This window comes from Monodelphis domestica, chromosome 3, assembly GCF_027887165.1.
Source record: "Monodelphis domestica isolate mMonDom1 chromosome 3, mMonDom1.pri, whole genome shotgun sequence".
Lineage (NCBI taxonomy): Eukaryota > Metazoa > Chordata > Mammalia > Didelphimorphia > Didelphidae > Monodelphis > Monodelphis domestica.
In genome coordinates, this window is record NC_077229.1 from 440977998 (window position 1) to 440994079 (window position 16082).

The 16082-nt window shown below is 37.5% G+C and overlaps 1 protein-coding gene across 3 annotated transcripts in view; it reads right to left on the reverse strand.

The window, feature by feature from the left end:
- Positions 1-16082, reverse strand: part of PRLR (prolactin receptor) — a 259059-nt gene that overhangs the window by 25492 nt on the left and 217485 nt on the right. For all 3 annotated transcript variants that reach the window (XM_007487466.3, XM_007487464.3, XM_001365433.5), the window contains one exon: positions 398-510. In XM_007487466.3, coding sequence (XP_007487528.1) covers positions 398-500 — 103 coding nt within the window. In that variant the 5' untranslated portion in view covers positions 501-510. The remainder of the gene's footprint in view (positions 1-397; positions 511-16082) is intronic.

The window sequence follows — 16082 nt, forward strand, 5'->3', positions numbered from 1 at the left end:
CCTTGTGGGGGCAGGTAGGATGGGTATTATTGTCCTCTCATTTTACAGATGTGGAAAGTGAAGCTCAAGGATTTAAGAGACATGTTCAAGACAACATAGCTAATAAATGACTGACTGGTAGGAAACCTAAATCATTTAACTTCTAATCCAGAATTCTTTTTTATTCTATCACTAATATGAGGGGAGAATATAATACCAGAATTTGGATAAGTAAATGAAAAATATCAATTGCACATACTTTCTAGCAGGTAGCTGTTCTAAGAACAATGAAAACAGGGTAAAAAAATTCAATTCCCACAAATGAGTTCCAAAAGTTCTATTATGGATTTTTACATCCCCCTCCCTTCCCTCTAGTGTCCCCAAGAATAATATAAAGCAACAAAGAGCTCTTACTTACCATTCAGGAGGTTAGTGTTGAGAAAAAGAAGCAAAAGAAAGATAGTTGTTGATGTCACATTTTCCTTCATGTTTGCTTCCTTCTCTTTCAACAGGAAAGGCATCAGTAGTTCACTGAAAGAGAGGGAAGCAGGTAGCTCTGGTTAAGTGAGAAAACTAGCCAGGCATGGAGACTCTCTTCTTGATGGGTTTAAAACGGAATCTTGCTTCTTGCTTGAAGTGAATGACAAAAGGAGAGGACAGGAATGTAGGAGAATGTACCATGGTTGGCTGTCTGGGCTGGGGCATGGACCATGAGGTGTGTGGGAAATGTGGCCACCAGAGGTCACCCCAAGACAACACACAGAGCCCAAGTTAGCAGCACTAGAATTAGGCTTTTTGTGCCCTCCTAGCTCTTTTCTTTTTTTGCTCTGCACATATGGAAATCCCCCTATAAAGCTACCACACATTCTTTATAGCCCTTTTGTGACAGGCTGTGTCCAAGTGCCTGACCATGGAGGAAGGGGTTGCCCCTATCCCAATATGGTTTTGGTTGGGAAAGACCAGCCATGTTCCATCATCATTCATGCAGATGGCATCTATCAGAAAGGCTGGAGGGTCTGGATTTTGTGTAGGCTGTTGATTCTGGATTCAAGGGGGAAATTCAAGGTGCCTTGAAGGAACCCTCCTATTGCTCTGCTTGTTACATCTAACAAGTGAACCTCCAACATTTCTTCATCTAGAGGTGGATGGCATTCTTTGTCATAAGTCCTTCAGAATTGTCCTCCATCATTGTATTGTTGAGAATCTTTCACAATCATCATACAACATTGCTCTTATTGTGTATCATGTTTCCTGGTTCTGCTTATTTCATGCTGCCTCAGTTCATGTAGATCTTTCCAGTTTTACATTTAGATTTTTCTCTTCTTGTGGAATTTTAGAAGGAACGCCCCCAGATTTAAAGTCTCATTTGAAAAAGGCTCATTAATCTCATTGGACTTCAATAGCTCTTACAAAACAATAAATTTGATGAACTGTTAATTCTCAGAAATACCTGACTTAAATACACAAACAATAATAACAAACCATGGATTTTAAAAGGAAGTAAATCCAGGGGTGAGACTGCCCAACATACAATTTTGGAAAAGGCTTTAAGTGTTGTTGAATTTGTTGCTAAAAAATCCACCATGCCTTGCTCATGGCTATTGAATAGGCAGGGTGACAGTATCTATGTACTTGCTGGATACTAAGCAGATGGGAACATTCATTTTCTCTTTCTAGGGATAACTCCCTCCTAGCAGGATTCAGGAATGAAAACCTTGGAAAAGATTATCTTTGAGGTTTTCATTTATAGAGCATCCACATCACTCAGACTTCCCTGTGGTACTAGCACCAGGGCTAACAGGCTCAAGTAGTAGTTGGTCTATCTTGGGGTGGCCATTCTCCTTAGCTTATCAGGGAGGCCATGCTCCCTGATAGCTCCCTTCATCTTGTCCTACCTTCATTTGAACTAGTATGCCATCAATTCTTGAAAGATTAAAGATTACTCCTCAGATTACACCTGCATTTTTATAGAGACATTCAATGCCTCTTCATCTCAATGGAATAATGAATATGGGGATGTCTGGTGAGAGATAAACTGGGGGGCTTCAGATGAGAGCATTTAGAATGACACAGGCTTCAAGTCTATGCCATTTGAGATTGCAAATGAAGAGAGGTGAAAGAAACTTGGGATGTTTAGCTTGGTGAGTGAAGGTTCACTGGGGAGATGTGAGAGTTTGCCTTCAAGAACTTGTATGACAATTAATTACCTGAAGAGGGATTAGACCAGAGGACAGAACTCAGAGTGGTGGGTATTTGAAGTTGCAAAGGGGCAAATTCAGGCTCCATATAAGGAAAAACTTCCTAACAATTAGGAATATCCTAAAGTGGAATAAACTGCCATCAGAAGTAGTCCATTCCAGGACTTCTCCCTTAGTAGTGGTGTAATGTCCCTGAACAATCTGCAGGGATCTAGGAGAAAAAACACTATTCATAAGTAGAGGACAAACTTTGGGAGTAGAAACACCGAGGAAAAGCAACTGCCTGACCACAGTGGTTGAGGGGACATGACAGAGGAGAGACTCTAAACGAACACTCTAATGCAAATACAAACAACATGACAATGGGTTCGAATCAAGAACACATGTGATACCCAGTGGAATCGCGCGTCAGCTATGGGGGGTTGGGGGGGAGGAAAAGAAAATGATCTTTGTCTTTAATGAATAACGCTTGGAAATGATCAAATAAAAAATATATATAAAAAAGAAGTAGTCCATTCCTTCTCATTGGAGATTTTTAAGCCAACATTGGAGGATTCTTGGTTGGCTAAATTGGAGTGAGGTGTGCTTTTGGGGGTATAGATTTGACAAGGTAAGTGGCCATTCAACTCTGCAAATCACACTAGTGTCATTTGACTTGGATTTTCAGGGATGGGCAGATAGAACTTTAACAGGTAAAAGATGAAGAAAGAAAACAATTGACAAGTCAGAAGCTTGTATGTCACTAATTTACTAAGTAACTCTTTATTCTTGGTATTTTAAAAACTATTATTCTATTCTTAAAGTTTTCTCATTTAATAATTTGTCTCATAAGTGTCCAGGATAAAAATGGTTTCTGCTCCATTATGTTGATCTCACGTCATCTTGGGTATTGACTTCTTCCCTTTTGCTGGCTGGTTTCAGCTAGATCCTTTAAATTGTTTTCCCTATTCTCCCTCCTGGGCATCGTTAAAAAGAATTCCCAGATGAACGCCCTGTAAATCACACCTTTCTGATGTCAGCTGATGCCCAGAGAAGATGGTGCCAAATCAAAGCTGACTTGTTTCTTAAAGGAAACAAGCTTTAGGGTGGGTCGGGAAAATGGTGGGGATGGAGAAGAGGTGTGTGAGCAGGTAGCTTTTTCTGGTTGTGGACCTTAACATTTTGGTTCAGAAAAAATGAAACTTTGTATATTTAGTCTTATAAAAATGTTTTTTAGGAAGCATATTTTTAAGACAGGGGTAAAAAAGAAAAATTAAAGATAATCTTTGATCTGTTAAGATTCATACTGATTTTTATTTAGCATTTTCTCTGGCCTCACATACAAGGCAACCAATCTATTTTCCTCACCATCTATTGATGCTTTCATTAACTATTGCCTACCTTCCCCTGACTCCATACCTGCCCAATATAGTAAAGGTTGTAAAAGTGGGCACTTAATGTTTCTTAAAGAAAGCCTGGGAACACAGGCACCTTTCTTGACCTGAAACAGGGTTGTGTCCTCTCTATTGATACTTCATGGTCATGGATGCTCTTGGTCAAGGCAAGTTTGGTTTGGATTTCATAGAGCCCCTTCCCCAGCTGGAAGCAGATTCTTCCTGGCAGTCTGAAGAAATCTGTCACCTAATAAAAGTGACTGGCTCACAGACAGTTTAGCATCATCATCAAGTCTTTAGGTGGTTCTTAGCAATTTAATTGTGACTAAAACATAACCAGAAAAATATATCTACTCCACACCCAGCTCAGAGATAATCATGCCAGGCTTTTCTGCTTAGCAGCACCTGGGTGTGGTTGTGGTTAAGAACTCAAGACTATTTATTGAATGCCAGGATTGCATCAGCCACCAACTTTTATTCTTTCCATGAGATTATGTTTAAAGACAGCTTCCTTACTGAAAGGGGTTTCAGGGTCTTTCCCATTCTAGAATTTTCCCCTCATCACTCTTTTTTCATTATATCTTTTCTTGGACTTTTCCAGTCATTCCTGGTCCTACCACCCTTTTGGTAACCTCCTCCTGGATCTCAATTTGTATCTCGCTGGACCCTTATCTTCTTCCCTATTCTTCCAAAAACATTCCCGTCTTGAGATCTCTTCTAATGCATCTTATTTTATGGTTTGATCCTGAAAACCACTTCTTTAAAGACAAACAAGTGAGATGGGGGTCACTGTCATGGATGATAAAGTCATCTTTCATGTAGATTTAATCAATGAGTCAGTAGAGTATCCCAAGTCCTGTGCTTTAAAAGGTATTCAGGGTGTTCCTCTATTTTCTTCCTCCTCAAGATTCTGGAGGCAGATAACTGGTCATTGACTCTAGATATATAGCCAGTAGGGTGTGAGAAGGAGAAGACTAGCTAGGCTGCTACCTGGAGTTAAGAAAAAAAATTGGGGCTTTGATGTTCTATTTAAATATAATCAATAGACATTTATTAAAGACATCCTGTGTATCAGACACTATGCTAAATGCTGTGTCAAGCTAAGTACTGGATAGTTATAGCTATGTCTTTTTAGATATAGATACCAACTAGATATGGAATATATTACTAATACTAAATAGAATCTATTACAAAATAATAATGATTGGGATTATGTCTATGATTTCACTGATTCATGGGGACTCCCAACTGAGGAACTCCTACTAATTGGTTGTTTCTTTATCCACAACCAATATTCTTAGGGAGTTGATGACTTCAGTGGCATCAAACTCAACTAGAACCTCAGGCTACTTAACCATACATAAAAATCCCTGAGGAATCCCTACTGACTTAACCACATGTGTAACATCATCTATGTTCTATTGTAGTTTTATTGATTTTGCTAGATATTTCCCAATTACATTTATTTGTTTATTTTTCATATACATGTAAAAATTAATTTACATGTAGATACAAATGTTTTCTGACATTTTAGGATTCGAATTCTCTCCCTCCTTCTATTGGTCCCCTCAGTAAATAGTCTGAAACAGGTTATACCAGTGCTTTCATGCAACACAAACTTCCATATTGCTCATGCCATGACGGAAGGCACACATCACATAATAAAAAAACTCATGAAGGAAAAGTAGAAGATAGTATACTCTGAACTGTAATTAGACTCCAATAGTTCCTTCTTTGACTGTGGATAGCATTTTTCATCCTGTGTCCCTTATGGATATCTTGGGAATTTGCTTTGCTGATAATAGTTTAGTCCTTCACCGTTGATCATCATATAATATTTTCGTTACTGTACACCTTGTTCTTCTGGTTCTGCTCACGTCACTTTGCATCAGTTCATGTAAGTCTTTCCAGATTTTTCTGAACTCATTGTGGTTGAAATTTTTTATGGCACAATAGTATTCCATCACAACCATATACTACAACTTGTTCATCCATTCCACAAGTGGCATACAACTTTTCAGTTTCCAATTCTTTGCCGCTACAAAAAGAGCTGCTGAAATATTTTGGTACAGGTAGATCCTGTTCCCTTCTCTCTGATCTCTTTGGGATATGGACCCAGTAGTGGTATTTCTGTGTCAAAGGAGATGCATATTTTTATGGCCCTTTGAGTATATTTCCATATTGTTCTCCAGAATGGTTATATCAGTTTGTAGTTCCATTAACAGTGTATTAGTGTCTTAATTTTCTCATATCACCTCCAACATTTGTCATTTCCCTTTTTGGTCATGTTGGCCAATCCAATAGGTAGGAGGTAGTATTCTCAGAGTTGCTTTAATTCTTGATCTAGAAATAAAGGCTTATGTCACAGACAAATTTAGGGGAACATATTTTTTAACTGATAGTGTTTTAGATCATTTTTTTCATCTGACTATAGATAGTTTTATTTTCTTCCTCTGAGAACTGCCTGTTCATATCCTTTGCCCATTTCTCAATTTGGGAATGTTTTGTATTCTTATACATTTGACTCAGTTCTTGATATATTTGAGGAATGAGGCCTTTGTCAGAAACACTTGCTATATAATTTCCCTCTATATTTGTTGTCTCTAAACTTGGTTGCTTTGGTTTTCATTGTACAAAAATCTTTTCATTTAGTGGAATTAAAATTATCCATTTAATTATAATGTTCTCTATGTCTTGTTTAGTTATAAACTCTTCCCTCATCCATAAGTTTGACAACCAACCATTTCTCTGTTTCCTTAAATTTGTTTGTGGTATCACCCTTTATTTCTAGTTCAGGTATCCATTTTGACTTTATTCTGGTGTATGGTGTGAATGTTTGGCCTATGTCTAGTTTCTGCCCTGTTTCCTAGTTTTCTCAACAATTTTCATCAAATAGTGAGTTCTTTCCCAAAAAGCATGGATCCTTGGGTTTATTAAATACCAAGTTGCTATGGACCTTAAGTATTGCATGTTGATTACATAACCTATTTCATTGATTCACTATTCTATTTTTTTTGCCAGTACCAGATTATTTTGATGATGACCACTTTATAGTATAGTTTGAGTTCTATTACAGGCAGGCCTCCTTCCTTCCTTCCTTCCTTCCTCTATTTATTTATTTATTTATTTATTTATTTATTTATTTATTTATTTATTTATTTATCTACTTATTTATTTATTTATTACTGATTCCCTTGATATTCTTGGCCTTTTGTTCTTCCAGATGAATTTTGTCATTTTTATCTCTATAAAATACTTTTTGTGATTTGATTGGTATGGCACTTAATAGGCAAATTAATTTAGGTAGGATTGTCATTTTTATTATATTGGCTCAGCCTATCCATGAGAAGAATTAAAGCTTTTCTCATTGTTTAGGTCTGACTTTTTTGTGTAAAGAATGTTTTGAAACTGTGTTCCTATAGTTGCTGGGTTTGTTTTGGTTCCAATTAAATTTTAATCTGGTTCTGCCAAACAAAGGAGTGTTGTCAGCCAGGAACTGAGAGTTGGACTGAGACTTGGACACCTGTAGCCTAGAATACGGAAAGGTGAACTGACTTGCCCAGAGCTATGCAACCAGGATATGTCAGAGCAGAGAAGCCATTACATTCTGGTTTTATGGCTAACTCCCTCCCTACTCTTCCATGCTGTCTCTCTACTTAATGACTACAAATGCAGGCTCCTAGATATCCTTAAAAATTTAGCGAACTGCTAGAATTGGAGTATTGTTAGGGACAAAGGGCATCCATAACTACCTAGATAATGGGCTATAAAAACTTAAGTATGTTTTTAATAGTTGTCTCCACATGAAATACTCAATCTCCAAATTATACAGAATGAAAAGTTCTTAGAACATAAAAGTCTAGTGGAAGAAATAAAAATTATCTTAGATATGGGGGGGAGGGCAGGAGTATAGAAGAAGGGAATGTACCTTTATATAGCACCTACTATGTGTCAGGCACTATGTGAAGAGCACATTATTCTGGTTGTCCTGTCTGCTAGTGAATTTGTCCTGAGGATGCTTTTGGTAAGACTATGGAAGATAAATTATCATCCTAATGCTTTTATTCAACTACAAAAACATCATTTTATCTCACTGTGCTATATTTGGTAGGATAATTAATATAAAAGAATATTAGGAGGATAGCAATTTTTCCTAGGACTGTGTCTATTTGCACTCCATTGAAAGAGATGAGAACAGGATGACAATAACAAAAGATGAACTAAAGGCTTATAATCCAATCAGCATTCCTCAAGGCAAAGGGTAGGAATGTCTCTTACCCTTCTTTACATACTTCATCTCCCACTGCCCTTTATGGCTTCTTTTCCTTTTCAAGGCTTACTTTGATGTTTTAACATGCCTTTGTTGGAAAAACAAAAACAAAAACAAAACCCATCTACCTAGAGGGATGGAAGACAGTGTAATTTACCTTATTTCCTTCATCCCCTAGGAATGACACAGCTGGTAGACATACATCTTGCCTATTGGGCTACCCTTCTACTTCCAATTCCAATTTAACTCTATGGTGGTTATATTGGGAGGTTGATGATCTAGTCTAGAGTTGGCAGAAGGGGAGTAGGTATAATATGATATATATTATGTATATTATATATATAAATTTCCTTCCTTCCTTCCTTCCTTCCTTCCTTCCTTCCTTCCTTCCTTCCTTCCTTCCGTCTTTCTTTCTTTCTTTCTTTCTTTCTTTCTTTCTTTCTTTCTTTCTTTCTTTCTTTCTTTCTTTCTTTCTTTCTTTCTTTCTTTCTTTCTTTCTTTCTTTCTTTCTTTCTTTCTTTCTTTCTTTCTTCTCTCTCTCCCCCTCCTTTCTTTCTTTCTTTCTTTCTTTCTTTCTTTCTTTCTTTCTTTCTTTCTTTCTTTCTTTCTTTCTTTCTTTCTTTCTTTCTTTCTTTCTTTCTTCCTTCCTTCCTTCCTTCCTTCCTTCCTTCCTTCCTTTCTTCCTTCCTTCCTTCCTTCCTTCCTTCCTTCCTTCCTTCCTTCCTTCCTTCCTTCCTTCCTTCCTTCCTTCCTTCCTTCCTTCCTTCCTTTCCACTCACTTCCTATTGAAAAACAAACAAATCAGAAGAAGACAAACTATTCTACATTATTCCCCTTCATCCTCTACTAAACTGACCTAATTTCTGATCCTCATACCAAACATTCTGTTTCCTATCTCTGTATAACGCCACCCCCTATTCCCCCACCCTCTCAGTTCAGAATGCACTCTGTCTTTACTTTCAACTTTTAGAAATCTTGAACTTTGTTCAAAGCTCATCTCAAGTGCAGCTTCCTATGTGAGGCCTTCCTTGTTTTGCTATTGCCTTCCTCCTCTGAAATTATCTTGTCTATATTTTGTGTTAATTCTCATGCTTATATTTTCTTTCCCTCATGAAATGTATGCTCATTAAAGGTAGGCACTCTTATGTTATTTATTTGTTTTTTACCCCTAGAAGAGGGCCGAGCACACAATAGATGCTTAATAGATATTTATTGATGGCTGAAATCATAGAGGAAGGGATGAGTTGCTTTCTTTGTTATGTCTGTTGTGTCTTCTCTTCATCTATCTTATTCTCTTGAGTTACAGTGACCTGAGATTTGAGTCCACAGCTGAGAGAGATTGGCATTATACCTCTTTGCTTTTAGCTGGAATCTTTTCTCTCTTTACATAGCACTGCTGTTTTTAAATGAGAAGATTATACCTATGTAGCATGGCAGTTATAGTTCTGGATGTAGGGTCAGGAAGACTTGAGCCTGAATTCTCCCTTATAGACTCCCTTATAGACTTATGGCTGTGTGACATTTTCAGCTACTCATCTGACATCTCAAACTGATTATCCAATAGACATCTTAAGCTCAACATGTCCAAAACTGAACTCATGATTTTTCATCCCAAACTAGACCCCTTCTAAAGTTCCTTATTACTAATAATGTTAAAAAAAATAAAGTTCCTTATTACTGCCACAGGCTTTTCCATCCTCCAAGTCACCCAGAATTACAAGCTAGTATCACCCTGGACTTCTCTCCACTATCCCCAAATCCAATTTGTTGTTAAGTCCTGTCAGTTTTATCTCTGTACCATCTCTGGAATAATAGTCCTTTCTCTTCCTTGATGCTGCCACTTCCTTGATGTGGACCCTCGTCACTTCACAGCTAGACTTTTGCAATAACTTGTTGGTTATTCTGCTTGCCTCAAGTCTCTTTCCCTATTCCAGTCCATTCTCAATTCAACAGTCAAAAGAATATTCTTAAAGCATAGCTGTAACCATGATAAGCTCCGGTGGTTCCCTCTATCTTTTAGGATAAAAAAGACAAAAGATAAATCATCTTAGCCTCAAGCTCATATTCTATTGTCAATCTTTGTGGATACTTATGTAAATGCACACAAAATATATACAACATGAATAGGAGGTACAAGGGGATTGATTTGTTTAGAATGATGATTTCTTTGTTTCCTCACTCACTATGATTCTTCTCTATTAAGTATTTTTAATTTCCTTTAATAACCCAATATGGATCCATCTTCCCTAAGTCTTCAATGCATTTATATTTTCAGTCTGTACCTCTTCTTGGAACAAGAAGTTCCATTAGCCAACAACCCACTCACCATAGGACATGTTGTTCTTCCTTCCATTCATTTGTCCTAAAACTTCCTCTTTGGAGTTTTAAAGGAAGCCCTTCTAGTTTTGATGTGCCAAGAATTTTTTTTTGTGTGTATGTAAATAAGCCCACATTTATCCTCTCTTTATATGTTATTATTTTATGAACTTTAATCCTAAATATTCATTTACATTTTTCTAGGTAGAATAAAGAGACCTCATTTTCTCAGCCCATGGTAGCTCTCTCTCGACACATCCTGTTCTCATCAGTCTGCATTCAATTTAGCTATTCATTCAGTCAACAAGCATTTATTAAAGTGCCTACTGTATCAGACTGTGTGACACTGGATACACACACGAAAAAGACTGTGCTCTCAAAAAGCATATATAGCTAATAATCTTGATTCAGGTGTCTCCCAAACACACACATATACCCCCATATATATATTTATAAATATATATATATGTATATATATATGCTCTATACATAATACATCTATCTACACATAGACATAAGTATATAACATATCCCAAATTTCTTTCTTGAACTCGATTCTTGCATTTCCAATTTGTTTCCTGGATATTTATAATTTCATGTCTTTTCTATCAATTAAGAAAGTGTTTACTCATGACCATGAATATTTGTAAAGGGAAATTTTGCTTTCATAGGGAAAATGTAAGTTTTATAAAGTTATGCAGAACAGGGAGAACATTGTACCCAGTGACATCAATAGTATGTGATCAACTGTGAATAACTTAACTGTTATCAACAAGGCAAGGATCCAGGACAACTTCAAGAGACTCATGACAAAGAAAGGGTATCCACTGCCATAGAAGGAACAGATGGAGTTTGAATGCAAATTGAAGCACACCATTCTTTACTTTATTTCCTCTCGGGTAAATAATATGCGTCTTCTTTCACAACATGATGAAATGGAAATATCTATTTATGATAATATGTGTACAACCCATATCATATTACCTGCCTCTTTGTGGGGGGAGAAGGGAAAGAAAGAACATAGATTCTAAAATATCAGAAAATGAATATTTAAAAATTACCTTGATTTAATCTAGAAGAAATAAAAATTATTATTATTTTAAAAACCTTATACTTCCTTTGCCATTCACTAGGGTCACATATGACAATTTTTAATTCAGAAATTGCTCACTAAATCTTTCTAATCTTATTGATTTCAGATGTCCTTTGTTGGGAAACAACTGGATATTCTGACAAGATAAATTATTTATAATGATCATATTAACAACATTTAACAGCACTTTAAATTTTGCAAAATACTTCATATATATGATGTCATGTGACCCTGACAATATCCCTATGGAGGCAGATGCTGCAGACATTATTATTGCAACTTTCAGATGAGAATTTTGGAGCTCCCAGAAGGTAAGTCACTTGTTCAGTCACACATCTAGTAAGTGTTAGAAGTTTACTTTGAACAGAGGTCTTCCTCTTAACCATCAGGTCACACCTCTTCACTAGCATCCATGACCAAGCCATAGAATGTTGGGTCTGGAGGGAACTTTTGGGATCATCTAGTCCAATTCATTATTTCACAGATGAGGAAACTGAGACCCAGACCCAGAAGACTGAAGTAACTTGACCAAGTTCAGTGGTAGAAATGAGTGTAGAGATTTGTCTAAAGCCTTGACCTCCTGACATTCAAGCCAGTGGGATTTACAAGACCCAGAATTTCATTATTTCATTAATGGTTGGCAGGCTAATGGTGTCACATATGGACTGTGTTATATAACTATGAAAGTCATTTTCATCAATCAAAAGGATGGATGTCAGATTCTGTCTCCTCCTATGATGAGTCATTATACAAAAACTTAAGGAAAAACAAAAGGTCCATTAGTTTCCAAACTCATTAGAATAAGTGGTAGTACAATCTTATTGGTGTTTCTTTTTTTTTAATTTTTTAAATCCTTACCTTCTGTCTTGGAGTTAATAACTCCAAGGGAGAAGAGTGGTAAGGACTAGGCAATGGGGGTCAAGTGACTTGCCCAGGGTCACCCAGCTAGCTAGGAAGTGTCTGAGGCCAGGTTTGAACCGAGGACCTCCCATCTCTAGGCCTGACTCTCAATCCATTGAACCACCCAGCTGCCCCTGCTAATGCATTAAAAAAAAAGTCTTTATATAGTAAGACAAATTGAGAGGAAATAGACTATTTCTTAAATAAAGGGAATCTAGACCTTTCCAAGTTTCTAGTCCTTGTACTATAAATTCATTTTATAAGAGAAAGGAATGATTCTGATGTGAACATTTGGCCTCCATATTTTGATGATACATTACTGCTATGTGTCACTTTTTTGATAATTAATGAAATCCTAGGACCTTGAGCTGCCATTAACACTCATTCTTTTTTTTTTTCAGTCTCCTTGTTACTTAAAAATATAATGGAAAGAACAATAGACTTGGAGCTGGGTCTCCTGATTGAGTGTGAATCTGAGTTCTGCCATTTCCTATGACTTCAGTCAAGTCATTTCAATTCTGTGTGCTTTTTAACTTCTTCATCTGAAAAAGAGATAATTACATTTTTACTACCTACATCACCGAGATGTGGTAGTGGAAGAAGCATTTTGTAAACATTCAAGTGCCCTAGAAATGTGAGTTTTGTTTTTTTTTCTGCTTGTTTGCTGCTTGGACCACACAACAGCATTCTCTTATCATGTCATCTTATCAGTCAGTACCTTTTAGTTGAGGGTGGTTTACTTCCTGTCACATTCGAAGAATCTCAGGGTTGAAAGGGATCTCAGAGGCCATCTAACAACCCATATTGGGTTTTTTTTAGTCTCTGTTTCTCAGCCAGGGCTGGAAGTGTAGCAGCCATTCGTGAGCCCAATCCCAGTACTGACTGGCATTGAGTCTTTAACCTGCTTTGTTCTTCCAGGTCCCAGACCAGTTGGTTTCTCTTTAGGCAGCCTAGTGGACCTCTGATCCCAAAGGACTCACCCCATTGGTGCCAGATTTACTATGGACGTTCAACAGGCTTTTGCTGTATCCCGGATTATAATCCCCATAACTCCTGTAATCTGCCAGTTTCAAGCCTTTCTAGTAGCAGAGATTATGGGCAAGTGCCACCATGGACTGACAACTAAATAGGAATCAGCTATACAATATGGTCCCAAAGTAATTATCCATTCTTTGCTTGAAGACCTCCATTGAGGGAGGATTCACTGAACTCTTGAGGGAGCCCGTTCTACCTTTGGAAGGAGCTTTATTTTGCAGATTTAGCACCTCTCTGGAAGGGAATAGAGCAAGTTCAATCCTTTTACTTGATGACTTTCATCTTAAAGACATGTCATATATTTCTTCTGAGCTTTCTGTTCTTTAAGGTAACTAGCTACATCCTTCAGCTCTCACATGGCGCCTGCCCTCCTCATTGCCTTTCTATAGTCTTTTTTCAATTTGCCAGTGTTCATAGCAAATAAAATATGGCATCCAGAACCAAATATGAGGCTTGAAAAGTGGCTTGTCTGTCAGGCTCCTCCCTAGGCCTGGACACCGTTCCTTCCTTACTGTAGTTTAGGATTGCATTAGCTCTTGTGCCACACTGCTGACTTATGCCAAGGCTGCAGTCCACGAAAGCCCATAAATCTTTTCCAGATCAACTGTTGCCAAGTCATGCTCCTTTGTGTCTTGCTAGCATTAGAATGGAACTTGTGGAATTAAACTTTTCTTGGTCACAACACCATGAATCAGCTGCCCTCTTGCAGTAAGAACATGGGGCTTCTTCAGCTTGGAACATCTATTCTTTCCTCGTTATATGTTCCCACACTCTACTTACCCCTGCTCTGCAGACTGTCTTCATGTCCTGGAGGCTAGTTTCTTACCCAGCATCCTTCTGTACCAGTCCTTTGGGACATATTGAGCCCTCAATACATCCTGACTGTACAAAAAGCCTTTTTAAAATTTCAGTCCAGCTCAGATAAAAGAAGGCAGAAAAAGACACAAAAATATACAAATGAATCAGGCTCTTTACTCATCTCTATTCTTACAAAACCTTCAGAGGGAGCTCCAAGGCCATTTAGACTAACTGCTCTCTTTACAGGAATCTGGGGAGAGAAAAAAAAGTACTCCCAACAGATGGCCAACCAACCCTTGCTTGAAGATCCTATAGAGAAGGAAGCTACTACTTACTGAGCCAGCTCATGCTATTTTTGAACAACTTTCCAGTAGTAGAAAAAATTATCTTTACATTGAACAGATTTTCTCTTTACATGGCATTCATCCACCTTGTCAAATTCTACCTTCCAGGTTCCAGGAGTCTAGTTCCTATTTTTTCATATAACATTCTTTCAAATACTTGAAGTATTTTATCATCCCACTCCCTTTAATTCGGCTTAAGCATTTTTTAATGAGTATGTTTCATTTCTATAGAACTTTCCAAGTCTCTTAATAATGTTAAATGGCACTAAGACTTCTGTGACACCCTTAAAAATCAGATGGTACAGTCTTTTGCCCTACCACCATCCTCATCACCTTTTTCTGGACATACTTTAGCTTTTTATACTATTCTTTCTAAAATATGGAGTCCAGTACTGAACCTAATATTCCACATATAGTATTAGTTGAGTGAAATACAACCAGGTTAGTGCATTCTCTCTCCAGGACACAGCCTTTCAATCCAATCCAGTATTACTACGGCTTTATTTTTTGGATGCCATGTTACTTTACTGATTCATGGTGCACTTGAAGTTTATAAAACTCCCCAATTTTTCCCTTCAATTCTTGTCTACCCCCATCTCCCTAATTTCATACTGTGAAGGTGATTTTTTTTAAACTCAAGAGTAGAACTTACATTTATGCCCATACTATTAGACTTGGCTAATAATAGACTTGGTTCTTGCCAATTCAAATCTTTCCCTATATGTCAGCTAATTTCTTCCAGTTTCATGCCATTTGCACATTGGATAAACATGTCACCTATGCCTTTGGCCAAGTGTAATCCATGGACCAACCTTTCATGTGATGGATCAAACTTAACATTGGGGGTCTCTCTTCTCTCTTAATAATCATTATGCTTATACTCCCCAGGATAGTCTCCACTAGGAATAGCAGAAATGGGCTCATGCCTCTCAAATTGTCCTTGGTTCCAATTTGTTTTATTCAGTTGTTTTAGTTGTATCCAGTACTTTGTAACACTATTTGGAGTTTTCTTGGCAAAGATATTGGAATGGTTTGCCATTTCCGTCTCTAGGTCATTTTATAGTTAAGGAAACTGAGGCAAAGAGGGTTAAGAGACTTGCCCAGGGTAATATAGTTAGTAAGTGTCTCAGGGTAGATTTGAACTCAGGAAGATGACTCTTCCTGACTCCATGCCTAGTACTCTATCCACTGTGCCACATGGCTGTTCTTTAGCTTCAATACAAAACCTTAATCTAACAAAGGCATTAGATGTAGAACAAATTCTTCCATCTTATGAGTCTTTATGGTCCTTGGAACCAATAGCAGCTCCCTGGTACTCCCAGAATATTTAGACAGCATCCTCAGTTCAGTCTGGGTCTGGTCTCACTCTAATATTATCTTAGCACAGTTTTCTATCTCTTAATATATTAGTGGCAGTAAATGGCCTGTTTCTATTCTGTGTTGTTTGTACTTATATCTTCAGTTCAGGCTCTCTGTCTCTGTCTGTCTGTCTCTCTCCCTCCATTCCCTCCTCCCCGTCTCTCTTTCCTTTCCCCCTCTCTCTTCTTTCTTCTTTTCCTCTCTCCTTTTCTCTAGAAAATTTAGATATTTATCTTTCTCAAGTCCCATGACACCACGCTCACTCAAAGATCACTAACAGTACCTCAAAAATATTTTTTAAACTCTGACTATTTACGTCTGGAACTACTTGCTCCTATATTATGCCTTGACACTACAATTCAGGATTTTATTTTAAGCCTTTTTCTATGTTATGGAACTCTTTGGCAATCCAGTAAA